Here is a 27,202-nt window from a genome sequence, read left to right as displayed (position 1 = left end):
CTGTTGTATAACTAGCAAAAAATCTCAAATCACGCTATGCCAACACATCTGTAAACTCCTATTTATTTGTATTTTATTTCGGTTTTTTTTGAACCAATTTCGTTTACTTAATTAATTTATACAAATGTCATATCTTAAAGTTCCATATGATCAAAAACAACCTTCAGCTTCTACAAAGTCTAATGATAAATCCTCCATAAATCAATTTCATAATAACCAATTCATTAATACTCAACAATATCAATCATTTACACGACTTCTTGAATCACCAAAGAAAACAAATCATGAAGAAAAAAAACCTACAATACTAGCAACATGTGAATTATCTTGGTCACATTTGGTTCATGCAGAAATCATTGCAGTTACAAGTGCAATGAGGAAGAATTCAAGGTGGGCTGGTATGAGTGATAATGGTTTGAATATGGGTGGATTAGGTATAAGTATGGGGTTGAGAGGTGGCAGAACTTCAGTTAATGAAATTGGTTATAGAAATAAGGTAATGTAAGACTTTACTTTTAGAGTGATTTAGTATAGGTATTAATTAATAATTAATTAATATATATATATATCATTTAGGAAAGTCCATTATTAAGTGGATTTACTACACTTAGGGTGCAAATCTCCAATTTGTCTGGTATTTAATTTTTATAATAATAAATATTTGATTTGAAAAAAAAAAAAATATTAATTATTAATTTTATAGATGAGGGGGTAATAGATGCTGAAACTTTGTTAGAACCATTTCTGGAAGTAATCAAATCAAGAGACACTAATGGACCAATAACAGCAACTGCATTAGGAAGTCTAGAAAAGTTTTTAACATATGGCATATTAAATATGAATTCACCAAAATTACCAATAGCAATGTCAAAACTTTCATCCGCTGCTACTCATTGTAAATTTGAATCAAGTGATTCTGTATCTGATGAATTTGTATTATTGAAAATTTTACATGTTTTAAGGTTGGCTTTAACTTGTGAAGTGGGTAAAGTTCTCAGTGATGAAGCTCTTTGTGAAATGATGGAAACTGGTTTGAGTATGTGTTGTCAAATGAGATTAAGCGGTAAGTTTTTATATACTTTTTAAGAAAATTATTTTTATTTTATTTTATTTTATTTTATTTTATTAATTTTATTTTATTTTATTTTATTTTTTTATTTTGATGTTCTTTTCCTTCTTTTCTTTTCTTTTCTTTTCTTTTATTAACGTTTTAATTTTACTTAAGAAATGTTGCGCAGATCAGCTGAGTATACAATGATTGTTATGGTACAAACCATGTTTGAGAGGTAAAGTGGCACCTTATTTAACATCTATAACAGATCTTAGAATATATTAATAATCATATTTCAAAATTTTAAACATAGACTTAAATCATTGGAAGAAGAATCTGCAGCAGGATACTCACAAAAAGATGATGGTGTAAATAGCACTTTGCAAGATGCCACACAAGTGCGTATGGCTCCACCAGATCCAAAATCCCCTCTTCTTCCTCTTTCTTCAGAATATGATGTCACAGAAGCACCAAATCCTCCCACATTATCACTTTCTGCAAAAAATGGCGATAATTATTTGTCCACACTGGACGATGTACAAGATGAACTAGTTGAACTAGATATTAAAGGAGAAGAAGTTATTAATAATCCATCTAATCTAATTCAGGAAAAAGATAATAGTAATTTAATTTTGATATTTTGATATGCATTTTAAGTACATAAATACAATCATTGATGCTTATTTGATATTATTATTTAGATCAAGAAAATGAAGTCTTAAATGAAGATGAAAAAGAAACAGGTGAGTTTTTTTTTATTTAGTTTAAAAAGTTGCTATATTTAACATTTATTATTATTATTATTATTATTAAGATCCAAAGCCTTTCGGGTTGCCTTCGATAAGAGAATTACTGAGAGTTCTTATTTCCTTACTTAATCCACATGATCATCAACATACTGATACTATGAGACTTATGGCACTTAGTATACTAAATGTTGCATTTGAAGTTGGTGGTCGTACTATTGGACGATTTGAAACTTTACGTAATTTTGCAGTTGATGAATTATGCAAGTATTTATTTCAAGTAAGCTTAGAAAATTTTATTATTAAAACTTTTTCTTTTTAAAAATTTATATTATTAAATAAGTCTGACACTTTATTTACTTTTTTTTAAGCTTGTACGAACCGATAATATGACATTATTATCACTTGCACTTCGTGTTATATCAACTGTATTTGGAACACTTCGTCCATATCTTAAATTACAACAAGAACTTTATTTGTCATTTTTGATTGAAAGGTTAACACCACCTGCAAATAGTTTAATATCAGCATTTAATGCTGAATTTTCAAATGAAAATGGATCCGGTGACTCACTACAGGCATCAGGTGTTTCAGCACCTAATACAAGTCGTGAACGCAATTTACGTTCAAGTGGAGAAAACATTTTTGCTACTGGTGAAGTAAGAGAACTTTTAGTGGAATCTTTGGGACACTTTACAAGAGACCCCTCATTTATGGTGGATTTATGGGTGAATTATGATTGCAATATTGATTGTGTAGACTTGTTTGAGGAACTTGTTAAATTTTTGAGTAAGGTGTGTGTTTTAAATGACTGATTGTTAAATATAATTAATATTACGTAATTGTATTTGATATTTTAATTTTTTCATTAGAATTCGTTCTCAGATTCTACTGGATATTCTATAAGTAATTCGCATGCTGTGTGCTTAGATGCTCTTTTAATGTATGTAAATCATATGGTGGATAGATTACAACCTGAGGTATTTGATTATCTTAATATATTAGAATATTCAAATATTTTGAATAGAATTAAATATTCCATTTTATTTAAATAGAAAAATAACAACAAATCATCTACACGCGGATTATCCTGGGATCAATTGACAGCGACAGATTATAATTTTGGATTAAGACCTGCGGTATTAAGAATGAGTTATAATAATGTTAAAAAGATTTTTCTTCTCTTTTTAATATTGAATTTAATGTATTTTTTTTTTATTTATTTTAATTCATATAAAAGACATATCAATCTGCAGAAGAACTTTTGCGAAAAAAGCAAAAGAAACAAATATTGAACGAAGGAGCAGCAAAATTTAATGAAAACCCAAAGCTTGGTCTTCGATTTCTTGAAGGTAAGAAGTTGTATAAAAATAGAAATAGAAATTTATTTTAATCTTTTATTGATACTACTTTATCTGATTTTTAGAACACGGTCTTATATATAATGATCGTTCTGTTGACAAAAATACAAGTCTCGCTTCTTTTTTAAAGACTACACCTAGATTAAATAAACAATTGTTGGGTGACTATTTGTCAAAACCAGCAAATATTGATATATTAAGGGCATTTATTAAATTGTTTGATTTTAAAGGGGTAAGTTAAATAAATCGTATAATTTTTTAGAAATGATTGACTAATAGTTCTATTTATTATAGAAAAGGGTTGATGAAGCATTAAGAGAAATGTTGGAATCTTTTAGATTACCTGGAGAATCGCAACAAATCGAAAGAATTATGGAAACATTTTCAATAACATATTTTGAAACTGGGCCAGGTATGATTACAGTTTTGTGTCTTAAAATAAGTTTTTTTAAAAGAAGAAAATATAATAATTGTTTTACCACAAAAATTTTTATAGCTGATATTGAAACTCAAACAGCTACGTTTGTTTTGGCATATTCTATTATTATGTTAAATACTGATTTACATAATCCTCAAGTTCGGGTATGATACTTCTCATTACTTTAATATGAATGCAGAATTTTTTTTTTAAAAAAAAAATATTCAAAAAAAAACCTATTTTAGCGTCGTATGACAATAGAGGATTATATGAAGAATTTGCGTAAAGTTAATAATGATAAAGATTTTTCTCCTGAATATTTGGTAAGTTAGACGATTTAATTGTATTTTTGGAAAATTTCTTTCTAAAACATTTGTTTTTGGTAATCTAGAACGCTATTTATGACGCTATTAAAAAAAGAGAAATTATCATGCCTGAAGAACATGAAGGACAACTTGGATTTAATTATGCATGGAAAGAACTTTTAAGGAGAGCTGAAAATAGCGGTAATAAAAAATTATTATTTATTAATATCGTAATATCAATGATTATAAACCTAAACATTTAATTATTCTTTTAATTCGTTAGGCCCATTAATAATATGTGATGTGTCTGTATACGATAAAGACATGTTTGTTTCTGCGTGGAAACCTACAGTTGCAGCTATTTCATATGGTAAATTTTTAGTTCTCTTTTAACATAAAGAATAATCCAAAAAACTTTTTTTTTAAAAAAACAATTTTTATTTCTTTTAGCATTTAGTACAGCACCAGATGATGCAACGCTACAAAAAGCAATAACAGGATTTCATCAATGTGCAGAATTATCAGCAACATATAAATTGTATGATGTATTTGATTATATTATAATGTCATTAGCTAAAATGACAGGACTATTAGGATCAAAATATAGTAATGGAACAGCTAATAATTCAACAGTTAAAGTACAAGATACTGAAATAACTGTTAGCCAATTAGCTGTCCAATTTGGAAGGAATTATAAAGGACAATTAGCAGCCGTAGTATTATTTGCTGTTGCTAATGAACATGGAAATATATTAAGAGATGGATGGAAATATGTAAGAAATTTATGTAGTTTTGATGATAATTATTATCATCATCATCATTATTAATAATTAATTTTGTAGATATTGGAAATTTTAAAGAATTTATTTATAAATTCATTATTACCGAGTAATATGTTGAAAGTTGAAGATTTCTTAGCGGGTACAACGACAATACCATTGAAGCCAAAAGGAGCATCAACGATAAAACAAGAAAGAAAAAATGATGGATCATTTATATCAGCATTATCCTCATATTTATTATCACAAAGTAATTATGAACCCCCTACAACGGGAGAAGAAATTGAATTTAGTAGATGTACTGTTGATTGTGTTAAAGTCTGTAGATTAGAAGAACTTTTTGCTGATATAAGGTAAGTTTTGAAATTAAAGTTAGATAATGGAAAATGTGATTCTTTTTTTAATAAAATATTGTTGAAATTTTTATTTTATAGATTATTGGAACAAGAATCACTCGAACATTTGATGAAAGCGTTAAAATTTATTGCAGATGGAAATACAACAATAAAAGTTGGAGATACAAAGTTATATTCTAATAATAATTTATCACGTGAGGGTTCTTATGATCCTGCAGCCGTATTTTTCTTAGAATTAATGATTAATGTAACATTACAAAATCGGGATAGGATACACTATTTATGGTAAGTAATTGAAATTTATTGTATGGATAATATATTATTATTATTATTTTAGGCTGATGTTTTTATTTGCTTGAAACCAGGCCCATTTTATTTGGACATATTACTGGAATTTTGAAAGAATCTAAAAGTAATAGTATACTTTTGGTTGAAAGAACCGTTGTAGCATTATTGAGATTATGTATTAGATTAACTCATAAGGTAATGTATAATGAATTCATTTATTTTTTTTATTTTTTTGAAAAATATATATTAATTTTTTTTTTTTAAAAAAAAAAGGATGAAATGACAAATGACATTTTACAGGCATTAGAATTATTGGGAGCTTTGCCTATAGATATTATAAATTCGGTCGGAGAACAAATGATGGCTGGCATATTAAATTTAATAAAATCGGATGCATCATACATAAGGTAAATAAATATTATGCGTTGATTCCATTTTTTTTAAAAGATTTTAATTTTATATAATTTATTATTTTTAGGGGAAAGAAGCCGTGGGTTAATGTATTTACATTATTTAAAGCAACAGCAACACATCCACAAGCATCAAAATATTCATTTGAAGCAATAGCATCAATAATCAAAGAAAATAAAAATATTAATAGTGATAATTTTAACGAATGTGTTGAATTATTAACGGAATTTGCTTCAGGCACTTCTGAACATGAAAATTCATCTCAAATTAGAAATCCCAGGTCAAGAATAAATAATACACAAGCTGCTATTGTAGAGAGAGCACGTAAATCCGTTGAATTATTACATCAATTATATAAGGAGATACCTAAATTATTAAATGAATCTAATGCTTCACCAGTGGAAGGTAAGAAATAATTATAATTAATAAGAAATTGTTAATTTTAAATAAATTTACTTATTTTTTTTTTATTTTTCCCTTGAAATAAACTAGCATGGTCAACATATTGGCTACCAATATTAACGGGATTAAGTCAACAATGTTATAGTCCATATAAAGAAGTAAGACAACATGCATTATCATATTTACAAAGATCATTATTAGATCCAGAATTAGTATCACATGGGACAACGGAATGGGTACTAATATTTGATGTAGTATTATTTCCATTACTTGATCAATTACTTAAACCTGACATATGCAAAGGATTTGATAGTAGTGATATAGATGAAATTAGAATGAGAGCTTCGGGGTTACTGTGTAAAATATTTTTACATTATTTAAATAGATTGGCTGAATGGGGCGGATTAATTAGTTTATGGTGTCAAATTTTGGATGTTATGGAAAGATATATGACTACTGGTGATAATGATTCATTAGTAAGTAATAACTTTCGTATATTTCATGCGATTATTTTATTGCAAAATAATAATAATAATTTTTTTTTTAAAATAAATAGAGAGAAGCTGTACCGGAATCATTGAAAAATATGTTGTTAGTAATGTCAACATCAGGAGTAATTAATCAACCAGGAATGACATCACCCACAGGTGTTAGTTCTAAACAATCAGTTGAATTATGGAACGTTACATGGGAAAAAGTTGATAAATTTTTACCTAAACTTAAGGATGAACTATTTCCTACTCCACCTCCACAATCTACAGAAAAATCAAGTTCAAGTAACAGTGCAAGTAATAATAATGAAAGTAATGAAATTACTATTAATTTTGAAGCAAGTAATGAAAATTCGGTATCTGAAAATAATGAAAAGGATAAACAAATTATTAAAGAAACTAATATTATTCAGGATAATAAAAAAAATAATGAATTGGAAAATATAATTTCTGTATAAAAAAAATATAAAGAATTTGTAGTTAAATTAGATTTTAGTGCATTAGATTTTAATAAGCTATTTAATATTTATTATACCTTTTTTTTAGCATTAGACAAGAATAGATTTAATAATATTTAAATTTAAATAAAAAAATATATTCTCATTTTTTTTATTAATATTATTATAATACAAACATATCTTATAAATACTATATATATATTTATATTTTTTTTAAATGTTATCTACTTTATTAAAGTATAAAAAATATATCAGTCAGTGGAAATGTCACATTTTTGAAGGTGTCTTGTAATTACTAATAAAATAATAATTTTTTATGTTTATATTAACATATAATTTATTTATTTTTTTTTTAATACAATATATAAAAATTTATATTAAACTTTTATATTTTATTAGTAAAAAATAAGTATTATTTTTTAGTATAAAACTAATTTTAACTCTAGGTGATTTATTTAACCTTTTAGTAAATTTTATATAATTATATAATTTTACCCAAATTTCAAAAAAAAATGTAAATTATAGTTATAATCAAAAACAAGAAACATTATCAAGAATATAAAAAAACTTGATTATTATACTCTATAATATCCAAATAAATAAAATCTATATAAAATAAAATGAATAATCATTTTTTTTTAAAAAAAAAAATAATAAGAGATTGCAAGTTGGCAAAACTCTATTTTTTAATATATAAATATATATAATATTTTATGAAAAATCAGTTTACTTAAGTAATAAAAAGCAAGTTTCTTAATAAATTTTATGGTAAATTTAAAATTTATAATTATTATATAAATATAATTTTAATTGCAAATTTTATATTATAAAATAATATCAGATTCTTTTTCATATTAATACTTGTATTGATAGGCAAATTTTATAATTTAACTAATTTTAAAAAGTTGTTAATAAAGGTACAATGTGTTACAAAAAAAACTAGAATAAAATAAACAGCAATAACTTTACGTTGAGAATATAAAAATATATAAAATTTTTTTTTATTTGAGAGCTGAAAACCAGCTCTTTTTGATAAGAAAAATTAATAGGAGATTCGCTCTCTATTATTTTCAATAATAAGCTCACAACATCATTTCATTGAACTAACTAGATTCTTTATTTATTATAGTTTCTGAAATTGCTGACCATTCCTCTCCATAAATCTTTTTAATTTATTAAGATTTTTTGGCATTTGATGTTCCACATTCCCCTTAATAATGGGCCATAAATTTTCTATAAGATTTAAGACAGGATTATTTTTGAGGAATTCTTTAGCAAGATGGCTTATGTACTTTAGATTATTATTTTGCTAAAGTCTCCAATCATCTTCAAGCATTGCATTAATTTCTGGAATATGGTTTTCAATGATTTTAACATAAAATTTAATGTCCATTATTCGATGAAAGCAAATAAACTTGTTTTGCCCATTACGTAAAATCTGCTTCATGTAAAAATTTTTGTTCTGTTTTTTGGCATGAAGTGTACTGGCCAAATTTTCTTATGCTAACGCTTCACAGTATTCTGAAAGAGTTGGAAGACTGTTTCATCTGAAAATAGGGTCTTGCTCTAATTATCATTAATATGCTTTTGTGCCTATTCAATTTTTATTTGTATGTAGTAGTAAGCATTGGAGACTAATTGTAACAATTTGAGATATTTGATAACAATTTACAAATGAATATTAATAATTTTAAACTTTGAAAAATATTTAATATAATAATTAATTGGCTTTTCAAAATAATTTAATATTATTATCTGAATCATTTTAAGTATAGTATAATTGATAATATTTTCATTTATTATCACAGATTTGTTACTACTTTCTTTATAAATTAAGTTTAACCATTCAACCAAATTATTTGGTAATTGTAGCCTATTATAATAAGTTACTGACATAATCATTATTATGCATATACTTATTAATTTTTCTATTTCTATTTCTACTTGTTTAACTTCTAACAATAAAGTACCTTTTACAGCCAGATATGATGTCCATACTCTGGTGTTAACACATATATTGAAGTATCATAAATGTGGAGTATGATAGATAATAAGGTGAAGACTTTATTAGTATCCTAGTAACACATGTGATGAAGTAACAATGATTTTGATTCTCCTACTTCAAAAGAGATCTCTAAATATTCGGACATCATATTAAATCATCAACCTTTTCGTTACCAACGGTAACATAATGTAAAGAAATTAACCTTTACTTTACCCGTTCATTAATACACAGTTAAAAACTATCTATTTGATTGGTGATATTATCGCCACTTGGAGAATAAAGATGTTTTAAAATGCTTTATTGATTTAGATTTGTTCGGATGATTGAAGTGGAGAAACGATCAAATGATAAAATTATATTTTAGGAATGAATTTATGATGGCTTGTGCAAGATCATAGATAGAAGAAAATCGGATCAAGAAGTATATTTCTTTGTATCTTATATAAGATTTTTGATCTCAAACGAAATAATGTTTTAGAGCGTGATCATAGACTTTCTGTAATAACAAAAATGCATACTTTGTAAATATTCAGTTGTGATCCTAAAAGAGGCTTATTTACGAACAAAAAAATATCAATATTCATTTCACGGAGATTTTTTATGGATAGATACTGATCTTGGACTAAAAGAAGCTTTTATGGAAAAAATGTCTATAATAGAAATTCAGGTATGTTAATTCACTTCGATCAGAAATTCATACAGAATTATTCTTGCATACAATTTCATGCGATGCATTACATATTTTCTGTAGATGAATGGAAAAGGATGGTCAAGGGATCAAGGTTTAATGATTTTAGTCAAGTTGGATCTCACACAGAGCATCGAAGTAATGCAAATATATTATTAGTTCTGACACATACTGATCACATTTTATATCCTCGATGTTTCTTTCATCAAATAAAAAAAAAATCTATTATTCTTCATTTCATATAACTACAAGTATTATTTATGTTTATTATATAATGAGTATTATTAGCATACATTGAAGGAGGATTGGCCGTTAACAATGACGGAGATATAAAATTTTTCTTCTGCTACGTATACTCTCATTGATGACGATATAATATATCAGTATGCTTGTCTTCGATATATTCTCATTTAGTTCACTTAACATCACCAGTAGAAGACCTCTCGCAATCAAATATCGGATATATTTTGAAATGCGTTAAGTGTTTCTTCGTCGATGATGTGTGCTCGTCATACAGTACAATCAGAAATACAGATTACAGACTTGGAGTCTTGATAGAGATATGATGAATAAATTTCGAAGTGTCTTTTTCGTTTTATAACATGAACTTGTCTAACTTATTCGTTGACTTATATAATATGTTAAAAAGGTAACGAAAAAAGTAACCATGATATGAGCATGATTTGTTAAAAATTTTCCTCAACCTCGAAACAACTGAAATAAATCCTGGGAATAGATCTAGACGAAATTACGGTCGATTCAGATTTCGTATAAATTCATTGAAAAATTTTAAGAAATAGTCCACTTTTAAAGAAAAAAAAAAACAAAAACGTTCAGACTAAACTATTAACTCGGAATTCGTACGTGTAGAATTTTATGAATCTGAATAACATACGCAGATCCCAGGATGAAAGCTAATGTATATTGAAAGACAATCTATGGACCATCAAGAAGCTGGATCTTAGGTCTTCACAAACGTGTGCTATAAGCCTTTCGTTTCTTGGTTGATCACTGACTCATTGCTATGTGTTTCAGTCTATACAGATATTACTTCTACTTTTTTTTTCATAGGATTTCAGTATACTGTAAACCAGAAGATATTACACGCATTAAACCTTGTCCTAGTGTATAAATCCATAAAATGATTCGAACTATCTATTTCAAAAATTAAAACGAAAAATTTGATTTTAAAAAAGCAAATCACTAACCAATTATTCCTTGAAATAGATATCCTAACGTTCGTTTTTCATCCTCATGTTCTCAGTCTTTGATTTTTTAGGATTTTAAAAGAATCTTCATAATAATTATGTTCTAAGAAACGTTTAAACTTGGGTCACTTCTGAGTGATACTCAAGTCGTATAAGAAAAGTAAAATGGAAACATGCATAGACCGTTATAAAGTTCAAATCTAGAAACTTCGAGTGTTAATGCATTTCTATTACATGTTAGGTGGAATCGACTAAAATCATGATTCATTTAAAAAGAAAGTCTTTTTTGTTGTTTTTAGACTTTCGGTCTAGACTTCAAAAAAATGTTATTTGTCCATTGGCTGATAAGGAAAGCAAGACCTAATTTTGAGCTAGTACGTTATCTATGCAAGATATCACATGATACTCTACGCCATGAACAGAAAGTAACGTGACTAATAATTCCTTCTAGAATTAGTCATTTCACCAAAATCATTGAAATTTTTACCCCAGTAGACAATTTGCTACATCATACTTTATTATTCTTCCCCAATGATTTTCAAAACTGAATAGTGTGAACCAATCCACCTCTTACAGTATTTACAGGTGGCAGCCCGTTAATTGGCTGAAGACATCTAATTTTTATATATTTGATTGACACCTTTTAAAATAAGAATCCCTAGTATTACATAGTCTTTGATTAATTATTTTGTTGGTTTTATTTTTTTATTTTCAGTTCGATTAATACTACTCTTTATTGGTCGTGGTAGAGAGTAGGACTATGGGGTTCTTTTTATTAGAAGCGAGGGTCTGGCTTTTGCTAGATGACAACTGTATTTGTGCAGCGCTAATAACTTTCATTTTGATTGAATAATAGCAATACTTAATCTGTTGCCTGTTTGACATAAAATAAATAAATAAAACACCCTTTTCTATAGCAGGAATATTCAACAAGACCACGTAACATTCTTTTCGAAGTGAAGGTATTAGAATTTCTAACATGTTCTAAGACCATTACAAATAAGAAATAGTAGTGTAGATCATATAAGCCGATGATATTTTTAGAATAGTATATTAGGATCGTTAATTAATGGATGGTTACTATAAACGAATAAACTTTCACTTTAATTTTTTTCATTCCTTGGAGAAATTGTATTATAACAAGGCTAATGAAATATCAAATGTACAAAGTGGCTTTAACCAGTTTTATTAAATAACCTTTATGTTGATGTAGATTCTTGGGTCTTGTGATGTTAATGACGAAAATCGACTTCTTTGGATCAAATAGAAGATGTGAGTAGATTGCTTTTGGCATATTATTTGAACTTTTTTGTACACAGTCAAACCTTAAAAAAAAAGCGTGTCAGGTCTAGTAATTGGCGTTTAATAATAAATGATTGTCAGGATATATGTCTGACATTGTTAACCTTTTATAGCTTTCGGTTTGGACAATCAAATAAGCCAAATGAATTTAACTGCTAGCTGTAAATGGGTATAAAATTCCCACATACACATTGGATGATAAATTTTTTAATTTTTACTTTATTTTTTAACCACTAATATTTGTTTTTATATTCACCGTTATTTCATTGTTCACAATGTTACCCGCTCTTTAGATGTCTTAATAATCTCAATTTGTTACGGTATCACGGAATTATTTATTATTCGAAACTCATTTTATAAACATAAAAAAGATAAGATAGTTTGATGATAATCTTAAAATCTGGTTTTTTTAGAGAACTCGTAAATTATTACAAATTGAATGGCATAGATTAATAATGTTAAATTGTTTGATTTTAACTTCCTATTTTATCCTGCATAATCAAATTAAAGACAAGTTATTTTTTTTTTATCGTTCTCTCCGGCGCAATATTTTGTACCAAACATTATGCATGATGAAATATTAATTTTACTTTTTTTGTTCAATTAAATGAAGTTAACTTTATCGTTAAAAAAAATTTGATTTTCTTGGCGTGCATATTTATTATGCTTAATATAAATGATAAATTTTAATAAAATAAATGTTCATTTTTCATAAATTTTTATAAATAAAATTTCGTTCACGCAATAATGGAAGTTGAAACTCAAAGTAATACATCCGCATCAGAAACGAAGATTGATATTTCTGATATAAAAGAACATAAGGAAGAAATTGAAAAAACTCCATCAGAAACGAAGGATGATATTTTTGTTAAAACTGAAATGCATAGGAAATCAATTCATCAAATTTTTGTTTCTCAATGCATGGATTATACAGAATATGGTAGATCGGTTCTTGAATGGTCAGTTAACGTTGAAAATAATGGTCCACAACAACCCGATGTTTATTTTAAGGTTGATAAAAAAAAAAATCGATATATTTTCAATACAAACGCTAAGTTAAAAAAATCTTGTTATTACGTAGTAAGGATAATTGTAGGTATTTATTTTGACTCAAAATAATAGTGATTCAATTTTATGTTAATTAATAATTTATATTGTAATGTAGGGTTGATTGATTTAAATAATGATCGTACTAGTAGTGATCGATTTCTTAAACTAAAGCATCAAGTTGATTATGCTACTATGGCATGGGATTCCTTCCTAATGGTGATTTAATTCAAGTATCACTAAGAGATCGCAAAATTTACAAGTACTGTTTCACAGATAAACCAAAAGACACAGTTCCTTGGGAATATTCTCAAATTATTAATTATTGATATAGAAATTCCTGAAAGTTTAAATGGTCAAGTAGAATCGGCTATTTATCGAACAAAGTTATTTCTAAATATTGTCAATAACAGTAAAATGTTTCAATTTGATTTATTGACAATGAATATGAATTTAGAAAGAAAATACCATGAATTTACTCTTTATTCGGAGGATCAAATAACAGTGAATAAAAATCAAACGTTATTATTGGCGATAGGATCAGGGGAGGATACTATTAATATATATTCAATGGAAAATGGAATGTTGATTTATAAGTGTGAGTATTACTTTTACAATACATACAGTATATTTTTTGATATGGTAGATTTTTATAAATTCTAATTATAATTTATTCGCAGGTGGTAAAAGTGAGTATGATAGGCGAATTAAATTCATAACTTTGAAAAATACTGAAAGATTAGCCATTTGTTGTAAAAATTATAGCAAACTTGTAGATCCTTATCAAGTCTATGAAGAAATTGACATTTCCGATGATTTTAATAATACAACAAGTTTGATAACTAAATTAAATAAAAGAATTTTTGTGTTACAAATGGAATAAGTGGAATCGATGAAAATAAATTGCAACAATTATCAAACAAGACCGTATATAGAAATAGTATTTATACTTTATCTACCTTTAAAATTATACAAAGTATGGCAGTCTTGATATAAAAACTAAAAGAAGTTTCACATGTACTCCTAATAGTACATTCTCAATTAAACTATTAAATAACCAGGATTTGGTAGTAATTGATGTGCATGGAATCGGTATTTATACATTAAATGAAAATAAGATTGAACGATACTTTTGGCATAATAATGAATGGAAGAATTTTGGTGAAAATTTTAGACACAGCAACATTTATAAACACTTTAAACACTTTAAGCTACTTATCGGAAAATTTTTACAAAATGAATTTGATAATTCAAAACACTCAATACCATTCCCAATATTTATAATGGATGATGGAGAGTGGACAGGGAATATTTTCCTACCAATTATAAAAGATAAATATTATAGAAGGAATATAGTTGAAGATGTTATAAATGATAATTTAGTATTACCAAAATTTGGAATTAAAATGTTAAAAATAGCAATTGAAAACAAAATTCAAGATGCTGTTCAACAAATTATTGAATTAACTCAAGATTATTCCGAAAATTACATGACTATTATAAGTTTAAACCTAGCAATATTATGTGATTATTATCCTGATTTCATAATCAAATATATCTCATCCACTTCTATTATATTATCTCCTTATTGTATTTGCATTGGAAATTCAAAAAATCCTTCACTTCATTCATATGCAAACATTATTTACATTAAAGAATCGAATACAAATAATAATGTTTTTAAGCCTATTTCAGCAAATTATGAAGTAGTCAATTTCATTGTTCCTTTTCCTCAAATTTGCGTATACCAAGATGACTCCAAACGTAATGACTATGAGAACAATGTGACTAAAAAAAATCACGATATCAAATCAAAAATAATCACAATTCTAAAAAAAATGATCACAGGATTAAAAATAATCATGATGATACCAAAAAGTAATAGTATTTGGAATGAATTTTTATATAAACCAAAATCTATTCTATTTTGTAATATAGATAGTAATCATTTTATAATTTGTGGAATTTTACCGTGATTATAGATTTTAAGTGGAAAACTTTTGGAAGAGTTTACTATTATCTGATCTGGTTATTCTATACAATTTTTTATATTTGTTATTCATTAGCTTCTACTTTAAAAACAAAAGTCTATTTCTGATTCTTATTTTGAATTACTTTTTATAATTTCCATTATATTTGGCTCAACATTTTTAATTTTTGAAATTCGACAATATCTATGGAATTATAAGCATTATTTTAAAGATATACTATGGAATTTATTTGGTAAGTAATATTTTATAATTGCTTTATATTTAAACTAAATTAACTTGATTTAATCATTGATAGATGTAGGAGCATATCTTTTACCTACCATTTTTTGGCTCATTAATTTCAACCAACCAATTTTGCTTACGTCAATATCTATTATATTATTGAGTTTTAAATTTTTATTATTTTTTAGAGTATTTGAATCATTTGGAATTTATTTTGCCATAATAATTGGTGTTGCGAAAAAAGTTTTTCCATTTTTAGTGGTCTTATTATTTATAGTACTTGGATATGCTCAAGCATTTTTCATTGTTCTAAGATCAAATAGTATTAATGATGATAATGATCCGCGAAATGTTGCAACTAAATATGTTTTTGTTAATCCAGATGGAACTATAAGTAATATATTACAACAATAATTCAAGATCCTGGTTCAAATACAAATTTATTTAATTGGTTCCCTACTTCACTTTTAGCAGTATATAACCTTCTCACTGGTAATAATTTATTATTTTATTTATAAAGCATTTTTTTTTAAAAAAAACAAATATTTTAATAACTTTTTGATATAATTATAGGTGATTCTGGATCTTTATCATCATTTACTTATCGTGAACATTCTATTATGACCATTTTATTGGTTACTTTTACATTTTTCACAGTAATCTATCTTATGAATTTATTTATTGGACTATTCAATCTAGCAATTAATGATTATAACAAAAAAGAAGAATTTTTACTACAAAAAGCACAGGTAACTATTTTTTACATTGTTGATTATATCAATTTTATTTTACTAACTAACGCTTTACTTTCTTTTTAAAGATTATTATGGAGATTGAATTATTTTATATGTTACCATGGCAATGTAATAACAAGAAATGGTTTCCAGATTGGATGTAAGTATTAATTATACTATACATAATCTGTTAATATTATTTTTGTGTATTTTATTAATATATTTAATTATTTTAAGTTATTATGATATACCTATTACCGAGATTCGTAAATTAATTAATGCAATTGATAACGAACAGACTGTGTTTAATTATCCTCCATTTATCAGTAAGAAATTGAGAGAGTTAGTGGCATTTTCTGATGATAATAATAAACTAGAAAAGAAAATAGATCAGCTTACAAAACAAAATATTGAGTTTAAAGAAGATCTTATAAAACAAAATGTTGAGCTTAAACAACAATTAGAACGTATTATAAATTATATTGGAGTAGAACAAGGATAATAAAGAGAAAAAGATAATGAGGAAGTACAAGATAATGTGAAAATACAAGATAATAAGGGAGAACAAGATAATAAACTAGAGATGCAAAAAGAACAAACGAAAGAAGAACTTTCAAAACAAAAGTTGGACTTAAACAACAAATGGATAACTTAATCAATAAATAGAAAATATTATGGAATTATTATTAAAAAGAATCTAGAATTTGCGAACTTCATAAATTTTTTTTTTATATAATATCAAAAAGTGTTTTATTGGTTTATAAATAATAAAGGAATTTATTTTTTAAATAAAATTAATAAATATGTAATTTCTATTTATGACTGAGTTGTATTTATTAAAAGTTTTGCAAAATCGCAGTTCTATTAAAATAATTGGCCTTTTTTTTAATATGACAATCGTAATTTTCACCATAAAATTTAGATTTCTTTTCTGAAAGAGAACGATTCCAAAGAAATTCCAGGCCAAGATCAAGAACTCATAAAAATATTTCAAACTAGAGTGAATTTTTCTAAGTTCATCCCATCATTATTGCATTAATTTTAGATATTAATGACAAATTTTACCTTTAATCAGATCACTCCTTTTTTCTTTTTCATCTTCTCTATTACAATATACCATTTTACGTCTGTATATTCATTATTTAAACTAGTATTATTCTTGAAATGTTGTTACTTACTTTTGAATAAATTGTACACTAAACGAATTCACAATTTTTTTCTTTCACCAATCCAGAAACAACAATGCATGATTTAATATCTTCTTTCAGAAGCGTGTGTTTTCTCTATAAGAAAACCCTCAAGAAAAGTTTTAAATCTGAAGTAATTGATCTTCATTTCCATCACAAACTTTTTAAGATGCCAAATTTTTCTGGTGAAAAAAAAAAAAAAATTTCATGATTCCGATTGTTGATTACGTAATCAATGAGATAATTGTCTTGGTTTAAATCATGTAATTGATAAAACGTTTCCATTGGAAAAAGACCCAAATAAATCCTGGTAATAGTTCTAGAAGAGTCTGAAGGAGAGCCACTTCTTTAGGAGACATCGATTTATTAGTTTCATTGATTCCTCATAGATGGCTGGATTGTTCAATAATATATCTCCCTTTACGTAAGACAAAATTTGCGCATTGTTCTACTAGGCTATGCTCATCCTGAGCTGGTCTCATTTTTTGGTCGCCTGGATGCCTGCCGAAATCATGTGATTTTAGGCGAACAATGTTCGCTGAAATTTCACCAAGAAAATTTTGAAAGTTTTATCTGCATAGTATAACCCTGTACTGGTATAATCTAATTCTATCAGTATAACCTAATAACATATCCGCAATTGTGACCCAGTTCGTTAAAGACCATAACTTATAATTATAATTACAATTATAAAAATCTCAATTCGGAGATGCGCCCTGAAGTCCTTAACCAATTTGCACCTGAATTACTTAAACGCCTAACAGAAAGAAAGAAAAGAATTCAAGCACGTCAACGACTTTGGAATGGATATAATTTTAACGACGAACAGGTCACTGCATTAATTCCTTTTCAGAAAGGTGGTCGGAGTAAAGTGGAGTCGTGCCTAATACTCCTGTTACCCTCAAGAAATGGAATCGGAGGGGGTACAGTGAATGTATGTCAAGTTTCATAAGAAGAGTCTATTGGGAATTTGGTCCAGGAGGTCCAGCACATTGTTCAGGACAATCTTAATGAAACGGAAGTAAAAGCTTTATCTAAGGCCTTAGTTGAATCAGCCACAAGTGCTACTTCTGCTTCATCACGCCTCTCCAGACTTCAAAGAGAACTGCACAAGCTCGATATCCCAGAAAAAATAATCTCTGCTACATTAGATCCTGAAACAACCCGATTAGCCAATGAAGAACAAAAGAAAAAGATTTTACTTCGTGAAAATGAAGGGATCGATTATCCAGAGCACTTGCATTAGAATCAGTCAAGGAGAGATTAGATGACTATGATGTAATTATAATGCTCTGTAGTCCTGCCGAAGTGAAGAGTTTGCGCATTTCTAATGGAAGTGTGACTGGCTATGCAAAACACCGGGGCAGGCAGATATTCCTCGTGCATTTAAATCATTGGAAAAGAGTGAAGAGCGAGCCAAGCAATTACTCTAATGGATTCAGGATGCCATTTCATCTGGACAGTTAACAGTTCCCGGAAAGCCTGGTGGTAAATGTTTCCATACACAAAAAAATACGATTGGCTCCCTTGATATTTACGAAAACTAGGAGCTGTATTTGCAGTAGTAACTCATGAACCTGAAAATTTATCAAAGGCTATCCGAAGCTTTAAGGCATTGTCCTAGAAACCATACCCCTCCCGCGAAAAATTATACAATAGTCAAACTTCGTAAAAAGAGGGAAGCCAAATGATCAGGCAAAGCCATTCAAAATCTTTGGCGGTGACTAATCATGTGATTTGTGATTGCTGAAATTTATATATTTATTTCGCTTTATTAAAGATATACAATCAATATACACCTGACAGTTATGGGTAGACAGCCTTCTTGAAGTAAGAGATATCATCAATTGGTTAGGGTCATACCCGTCTTCACCGGTCTTAGAACCTGTAAAAGAACCACGCAGGGTGACAGCTCTGTTAAATGAATACATCAAAACGATTAAACTATATGCTGTCGCTACTGGTAAGGATTTAGATGATGTGGATATCAAAACGAAATTTATTTTTTTGGACAAAAGATAGCGTATATAACACATTATCTATTAAATTAAATTGTAGATTCTTTAATAAATATTTGTTATTTTATTTACCAATTGTTCATGTTGCTGATAAAAAAATTTTAAATTACATATATAAATTTCTCTCCGGACTTAAAATGGTTTCCATTTCCTAGTAGTTGTGAAAATTGTATCATGTGCGCATTACAAGTTATAAAGTTGTAAGAGTTGTAAGAGAAAAAGATCTGGACACGCATGTGCAAGGGCGCAGTCTGAATTCTAAAAAATTCGGGAATAATGACGTGACGGAATACGTTTTCAGATAACGGTAACATGATCGCTAACGCATGCATTCATGAGTTAAAAGAATCCAAACCCTTATTGAGCGAAAAACTTTATTAATATAATTTGCTTATTAAAACAGTGCAAAAATGCCAAGCGGTTGCGTAAATATGAATATAAAAACAAACATTTGTACAAATTGTTAATTAATATTCAATTGTCTATATTTTCCAATAGCATTGCGATTGGTATTGATTTCTGAACAAACTGACTACGGTAAACTGGCTTAGAATTCTTCTTGATCCGTTGGCGAGGTGGAGCGTATTGGCGATAACATTGCATTGATCGCCAAGATCTAGTTTGGAAAACGTAATTCTTCATTAGCAGTATTTTCTCGAGAGTTATACCAATCACACAAAGTTTTATGTATCTCCTCACTACTGGGTCTTTTCGATGGATCAGCATCCCAGCATCTTTGCATAAATGTCGAACATAAAGGAGGAATTCCTTCAGGAATCTTTGGTCGAAACCTTCACAGATGTTATGTATAAGTGAAAGATGATCCCACTCATAAAATGTCAGATGCTCGCTAGCTGAAAATTCCCACATAATAATTCCAAATGCATAAACATCAGAAGCTAGAGATTCCTTCTGTCCTTGAAGGATTTCAGTCCCATGGAACAATTCGTAATTTCCTTGATCATGTAGGCGAGGCAAGTCTACTGGTCGCGACAACCCAAAGTCGGTGATAATTGCATGTAATTCATATACTTCCACCGTGGAGGTCTCCAATGAACTATCTTCAATTCATGCATAATTCTCAGGCTTAATGCTATATCATTAAGAAAACGAAGCCTTTGTAACCATCTGAGATTTTGTTTGATAAATTTTCGCAAGTCTCTATCAGGGAAATAGTCCATAACCAGAGCATAGATGGACATATTGTATTCCCATGTAATTGAGTGGAAACAATATTACTAATAGTGTTATAGGTATCAAGTGGTCATAATCTTATAATATTACAACAGTTAGTCCATTCATTCTTCTTTACTAAAGCCTGCAACAATAAAGGTGTTAATGCTTTACCTCGTTGACGAAATCTTTAGCTATTCTTTTTGAGCAATTAATGATTTCAATTTCGCGAATAGGCCTATTTATAGATTATCTTTTCATGGGGTCCATCGAGCCATTTTGCTTTGTAAACTTTAGAAAAACCACCTTCAGCAATATATTGACAATTAGCGAATTGCTTTAGTTTAATCCATTCCAGATATGTGGTTTAAATAGGCTTGGGATTTCCGTATAAGAATATCAATGTCAGCGTTCCACTTGTCCATTTAGGAAAGTCATCTCGAAGTTTTTTTTAACCAGCAATCTTTACACCAAGGAAACCAATTGGGATTTGCATCTTCCCTTTACAGTTTGGACACAACCTCGAATCCTCATCGCTTCGCCTATGAAAAACATTTTCCAAGTCTTATTTTGGGAATGCTTCTTCTCCCCCTTAAATAGAAATCTATCCATAAATTCCTCAAGTATCTGGAGCTGAATCATCTTTATACCACACAAATGAATTGATTCCGGAATTATTAATATCAGTAATCTTATATTTTTTCAATCCACTCATTTTAGAAATGTATAAAATATAAACAAAAACAGAAAAATAGAAATTATTTATTTTTTAAATTTTCTTACATTTCCAGCGTGTCACAAGGGCGTAGAAAATTTTATTATTTGATTATTTGAACCCGCTTATGACATATGGCGTTGAGCCAACTTGGCACGACATCAGATGATAAGTGTGAGGAATTTTTATTAATACAGAAATGATTACAGGTGCGGGACGCTGCCCATAAAAAATACATGAAAGAATAAGTACATTGATTCACTGGAAAATCTGTTTCTATATTTTCGCAGTTACTATTGGAATTCCTAAGCTCGTTTCCCGTAATAATCATTATAATTCCATTGCATGGAATTGTTGTATCAGAAGAAATATCTAAGGAAAAGAATGGACGCGGTATCCTGAGAACGGAATTTATTTTGGAAGAAATAGTATTTAGCAAAGCACATTTCGGTTGCGCTTTAGAGGATGAAGATATTGTTGCGTCGGTCTTAAATCCTGAAGCTTTTTTTTCTCGACTCCCTTCCCTAACTATTAATCTTTTCTTGTATTCAGAGTCCAAAAATTCATTCGTCTCTATTCCCCGGCGATTTGAAGTTAGGTATATTAGTTTGATCTAAACTCTAAAGCTATTGATCCATTTTCTAAATATAATGGTCTTCAATAGGTGACGAAATAGATGATCGGGAAATTACACGTGATTCGTCCGCTTGATTTTCCCAATACCACAATTTAGTTTGAAATAAGTTTTGCCTTTTCTTTATCGCATTGAACTAGTTTTTCAACAGAGATAGAAAAATAATACATAATTCAGGGATATATAATGCTTCTATGTTAATGTACATGCGCAACAATTTACGCACCTTTGGTTAACGGCTGATCATTTTTCAAACGATATACAGTAAATTTATCTTAGCCCACACACATGCTACTCTATCTTAATTTCGTCTACTACCACCAAAAGTTGAATATGTATTAAAAAGTAGATTTTTAATTTCTTCATGGACTATATGTGGGATGACAATAAAGGGGGTTGATAAGAGAAGAAAGTGACTTATTTAATGACTCTTAGTTCATCAAAAACAACATCATTTTGTCTATTGAATTAACACCATCCACATTCTTTCGTTAAATTAACTTTTCCACAATAAATAAAATTTAAATATAAATAAAAAGATTATTGCGTTATTGGGTTTTAATACCATAGAGATAGTCAAAATCATCGACATTTCCCGCTTTCGCTTTCTCTTGTTAGTTTGAAACGAACTTCCAAGTTGTATGATATTCTGAGCGAAGCCTCCGACTACGTTTCGCCGTGGTTTATACTCTGTGACGCAAATAATATTCTCGGCTTCCTATCCACCCATTCCACCTCGAATTGTAGTGCAACGGAATAGCCTATCTCGATCACATCATCGACTCATCCAGTGCTTTCATCACCAATTATTTCGTATTCAGGCTTTCCTTCCCCGTAGCACCCTGATAATATTGAAGAATTTCCACAACGTACTTGTCGCGCATTGAATCAATGCCATATTTTCTTCGAACTGCGGTAGGACGAGATCGAACTCAATATTTTCTCCTTACACTCCCTGGTGAATCTGCAAGAACTGATGCAGGTTCACCTGCCATCCCTTGAAGAATTGTAATGATTCAATATGTAAATAAATAAAGATCTCTAAAAGAAAGAAAAATAGTGTAATTAACTATTTAGATTATTTTATGAATGATTTTTTTGAATGGATGGTATTTTTAAAAGCATATACAGTCTACTCTTGATATAACGAATCCTCCATAAGATTATAGTGAATTCAAAGAATTTAATTGGCTGATCCGTTATAACAAGGAACGCACGACCTTAATCTCCTTGCGAATAATCTATCGCTGTAAGTATGAGACATCTATATAATGTTTTTTAATTTCGCGTGAGCGTCTCATGGCATGTGTATTAGTTTCAGACATAGTGCTTTTATAGTGATATAAGACTCGGATAAAAAAATATGTTACGTTCCTGAGTGAGATAAAATATATTCCGGTAAAAAAGTACTGAGGTTTATTTTTGATTTACGTCGCACAGATTGCATCATCACACGTGATCCGTCTTCTTGCGAAATAAATTTAATTTTAAATAAAAATAAATAAATAAATAACAAGAGAAGGCTCGTCATTGAAAAGAAAAGAGGAAGAAAGAAAAAAACAAGAACACGAAGAGAAATTAAAAAAGATTGCAAGAAAAGAAGCTGAGGAGGCTCACAAACGTAAGGTTGAGCAAATGGAAAGTAAAGAATATTTGAGAGCTAAAGAACTTCAAGAACGTATTAGACAACGTCTTGGAATTAATGAGCAAGAACACGAAGAGAAATTAAGAAAAGAAGCTGAGGAGGCTCACAAACGTAAGGTTGAGCAAATGGAAAGTAAAGAATATTTGAGAGCTAAAGAACTTCAAGAACGTATTAGACAACGTCTTGGAATTAATGAGCAAGAACACGAAGAGAAATTAAGAAAAGAAGCTGAGGAGGCTCACAAACGTAAGGTTGAGCAAATGGAAAGTAAAGAATATTTGAGAGCTAAAGAACTTCAAGAACGTCTTAGACAACGTATTAGACAAATTAATGAGAAAGAAAAGGCAAAACAAGAGCATGAATAAAGAAGCTAAAGAACGGCTCAACAAAGATTTCAAGAAATGCAACTTGAAGACGAGTAATTTCATGTGATTGTTTTCAACTAATATTACACAGACGGTTCTTGAGCGATTTTTACGAACTCACTATTAAGTAGTTGTTAGAATTTTTAAATTTTCTTTTTCCCGGCGTCAATATATACATAATTTATAACTTTATCGTTGTTTTAATTATTCTATATATTCATTATTTTCACAATTCCGTATACTCCCAATCTTCTAAATATTTTATATTTGTTTTCCTCTTGACTCAATTCCTATAATTCTCATATATAATATTTTTCTTCTAACGCAAAACATGATACTTTTCCCATCTATTTTCGAATATATGTAATTTGATATTATTCTCTGTAAACCAATTATGTACGTATCCATGTACTTGAATTATTATTAAAATCTTTAGTAACGTTCGCTAAATGATTTTGATTGACAAATAAACTAACTGTTATATTCTTTTTTACCACCAATAAATTTATAATTATTTCAATATTAATTTTATCTATATTAATTATAGCGTTGAAAACTTCCGTTTTTTCATCATTAGTCAGATGCTAATATTTTAATCACTAAAATACATTATTAAATGTAATTTGGTTATTCATGTAACAGTGTAACTGCACGCTTGTTCCATACCCACTTATCAAATAATCAATTACATCAATTTTCAATTCTTGTTATGTCTTTTTCTCTTTCCTATAATTTTTCTTTGTTCCCACTTAAATTAAACATTGATTTTTGCCTTCCTTTCCCTTATCATTCAATTTACTTTTTAAATTGCAACTCCAAATTAGATTATATCTTCTGTAGATATCAAATGTAACATAATATTACAATAATTTTTACTTTGTGATTTTTTTCTTACACGCTATAAATTAGACGTTATTTAGTAGAATTAATTCCTCAGTATTCCTAATGACCGAACCATAACTCATGGGGGATATTGGTCTTTACAGTATTTCGATTAATAGCCAAAGCGGTAGATATCTTTTTTCCCCCATCCAATAACTATTTATTATTATTATTATTCCAAGTTACCATCAACTTTAACTTTCTCATCACATATATTGATTATATTAATATATCTTTTTCTTAGTTAATTTTCATATACCACAAAGGTTCAACTTTGCTATCATTTCTATGCACAATTGCTTCCACTTCATAATTTTGTTATTGTCTATATTATTTGTTCTAAAAACTATTTTTTAACGATTCTCTCATTTTATTTTACTGCAGCATTAGTATTTACTATAACTTATCAGTTATGTTAGAGGATGGAGATAACCAATAAAATTGTCTTTTTATTAGTGTTTAATTATAAATAAATAAATAAATAGCTAAAAGGTCTTTTTTTAATTAGTGTTAATAATTAATAATTAATAAGTAAATAAAAGAAAAAAAAATGAATAAATAATAAGAACAATCTGCTGTGGCCGTTAACCAGAACTGTATCAGAACGTACGCATGACCCAGTTAATCAAATTATTCTATAAAATTTAACGACATAAATCGTTGTTGGGAACAGCAACTAATACATAAATATTATGAGCGAAATATATATCGCTGTTACATAATGCAGAAAATTATTCGGGATGAATAAGAATATGTTAAACAGATGCATATGTCCTCTTTTGCACTGATTCAGCCTTTCTACGCTTCTACCGTGAATTCACTTACATTGTCCATGAATGCCTAGCCAAACAGTATCAAGTTTTTAGTTAAACTTTTATATGCATTGCCGAACTGCCGAACAGGCTTCATACCTCAAAATTACTCTCGACGCATACTGTTCTAGGCTCAACGTACTGGTATAATATGGTGCGCTTATATAGGATCATTACATTCTTAGAAATTTTGATGGATTAGTACAGAAGGCTGATTATAATATCGCTATAGTAATTTTCAGCTGTAGATATTTATGATTAATATTATCGTATTTCTCTTATTTTAAAAATTTTGCAGATGGGTTGCATGAACTTCCACAGATTTCTACAGGACAGACAGTACAATTATCTATAAGCCTTTATAATAAATGTTTTAAATTATTTATAAAAAGAATTTAATAACATTATAAAAGCTTGAGAAATAAATATTATGAATATATATATCTTTTTAATAATATAAATTTTATTTTTATTTAGAGAAAACAAACTTCGAATATCATATTACAAAGGTCCAAAAATTTTTATCATATTGTTACGCGGATTTGCGCCACATCGAAGATTCAGCATAAGATTCCAGTGATCAGCGGTGTAACGGTGTAACTTATACTTTTTATAACTTATACTTAGTTTAATTTACACCCAGTGTAATTTATACGAAGTTTAACTTATACATGGTATAATTTATACCGAAATTACGAACAATATAAATAGAATGGGCGAACAAGGGGATTTTAAAGGAGGATTTTATGAAGTATTAATTTTTAGTTTAGTTTAGTTTTCAATTTTATCGGTAATATTGCAGATCGCCGTGGAGGCATCAAAATTTTATTTTTTTGTTATGATTCATGAATTAGTATTTATTTATTTGTATTGTTTCATTTATTTTAAGTTATTGTTTAATTGAATAAATATACACTTTAAAGTTACATATATAAGTTTTAATTTTACATATACTTTATTTCATTTTATTTTACGATAAACGTGACACGAACTTCTGTTGCTATCACGTGACTCCGACGCAAATTGATAGTAATTCATTTAGTAAAAATCTTGGCCTTTTTTTCAGCTTTTTTTTTATAATTTACGAAAAATTTTGGATTACTTTTATTAACTTATATTCTAATAATGAGAATATATAATTAACTCTGATAAAACGATACTTTTGGGATCCATATGAAAAATATCATTATATCAAAATCGTGCTGATATAGTGATATTTATATGTTCTCTCATATAAAAGGAACTGAAAGCAAAGTTTTATCATTATATCAAGTTTTTAATATATGTAGATATACTGTATCAACTGAAACATCAGCTATAATTATATCAAGGTCTTTTATATCGAGTTAATGAAAAAGATAACAGTGTATAAATAATGGAAATAACTTTTTATTTAGTTAGATTATACAATAAGTGCATCCAACTGTGCATAACTTTCGAAATAGTGCATTTAAAGAGGTGTGCATATAGTAGATGCGTTTATGAGCATTTATGGAGAATTAACTGTA

General features: G+C 28.2%; 6 protein-coding genes across 6 annotated transcripts; all 6 read left to right on the top strand.

Moving 5' to 3' along the window:
* Positions 1-124: 124 nt before the first annotated feature.
* Positions 125-7,066, top strand: OCT59_019907 (uncharacterized protein; the record flags this gene model as incomplete). The annotated part of the gene is made up of 25 exons (XM_025317467.2): positions 125-496; positions 577-634; positions 704-1,063; positions 1,226-1,286; positions 1,365-1,672; positions 1,753-1,794; positions 1,866-2,077; positions 2,169-2,591; positions 2,670-2,777; positions 2,853-2,936; positions 3,038-3,149; positions 3,224-3,390; positions 3,453-3,570; positions 3,655-3,740; positions 3,822-3,899; positions 3,968-4,082; positions 4,165-4,251; positions 4,332-4,654; positions 4,724-5,013; positions 5,095-5,301; positions 5,382-5,499; positions 5,578-5,711; positions 5,783-6,120; positions 6,208-6,593; positions 6,674-7,066. 25 exons carry the CDS (start codon positions 125-127, stop codon positions 7,064-7,066), a joined length of 4,980 nt encoding a protein of 1,659 aa, XP_025178161.1.
* Positions 7,067-13,016: 5,950 nt separating this feature from the next.
* Positions 13,017-14,199, top strand: OCT59_019906 (uncharacterized protein; the record flags this gene model as incomplete). The annotated part of the gene is made up of 4 exons (XM_066143847.1): positions 13,017-13,365; positions 13,435-13,535; positions 13,593-13,914; positions 13,997-14,199. 4 exons carry the CDS (start codon positions 13,017-13,019, stop codon positions 14,197-14,199), a joined length of 975 nt encoding a protein of 324 aa, XP_066005557.1.
* A 400-nt stretch (positions 14,200-14,599) lies between these two features.
* Positions 14,600-15,292, top strand: OCT59_019905 (uncharacterized protein; the record flags this gene model as incomplete). The annotated part of the gene is made up of 1 exon (XM_066143846.1): positions 14,600-15,292. The coding sequence occupies one exon, from the start codon at positions 14,600-14,602 to the stop codon at positions 15,290-15,292; it is 693 nt and encodes a 230-aa protein (XP_066005556.1).
* A 1,063-nt stretch (positions 15,293-16,355) lies between these two features.
* OCT59_019904 (uncharacterized protein) lies at positions 16,356-16,765 on the top strand (the record flags this gene model as incomplete). The annotated part of the gene is made up of 2 exons (XM_066143845.1): positions 16,356-16,423; positions 16,501-16,765. 2 exons carry the CDS (start codon positions 16,356-16,358, stop codon positions 16,763-16,765), a joined length of 333 nt encoding a protein of 110 aa, XP_066005555.1.
* Positions 16,766-18,159: 1,394 nt separating this feature from the next.
* Positions 18,160-18,696, top strand: OCT59_019903 (uncharacterized protein; the record flags this gene model as incomplete). The annotated part of the gene is made up of 2 exons (XM_066143844.1): positions 18,160-18,384; positions 18,451-18,696. The coding sequence occupies 2 exons, from the start codon at positions 18,160-18,162 to the stop codon at positions 18,694-18,696; spliced, it is 471 nt and encodes a 156-aa protein (XP_066005554.1).
* A 4,805-nt stretch (positions 18,697-23,501) lies between these two features.
* Positions 23,502-24,444, top strand: OCT59_019902 (uncharacterized protein). The gene has a single exon (XM_066143843.1). It carries the CDS (start codon positions 23,626-23,628, stop codon positions 23,998-24,000), a length of 375 nt encoding a protein of 124 aa, XP_066005553.1. The 5' UTR covers positions 23,502-23,625; the 3' UTR covers positions 24,001-24,444.
* Positions 24,445-27,202: the final 2,758 nt, after the last annotated feature.

Source organism: Rhizophagus irregularis, chromosome 29 (genome assembly GCF_026210795.1).
Source record: "Rhizophagus irregularis chromosome 29, complete sequence".
Lineage (NCBI taxonomy): Eukaryota > Fungi > Glomeromycota > Glomeromycetes > Glomerales > Glomeraceae > Rhizophagus > Rhizophagus irregularis.
This window is presented reverse-complemented; position numbering and strand designations above follow the sequence as displayed.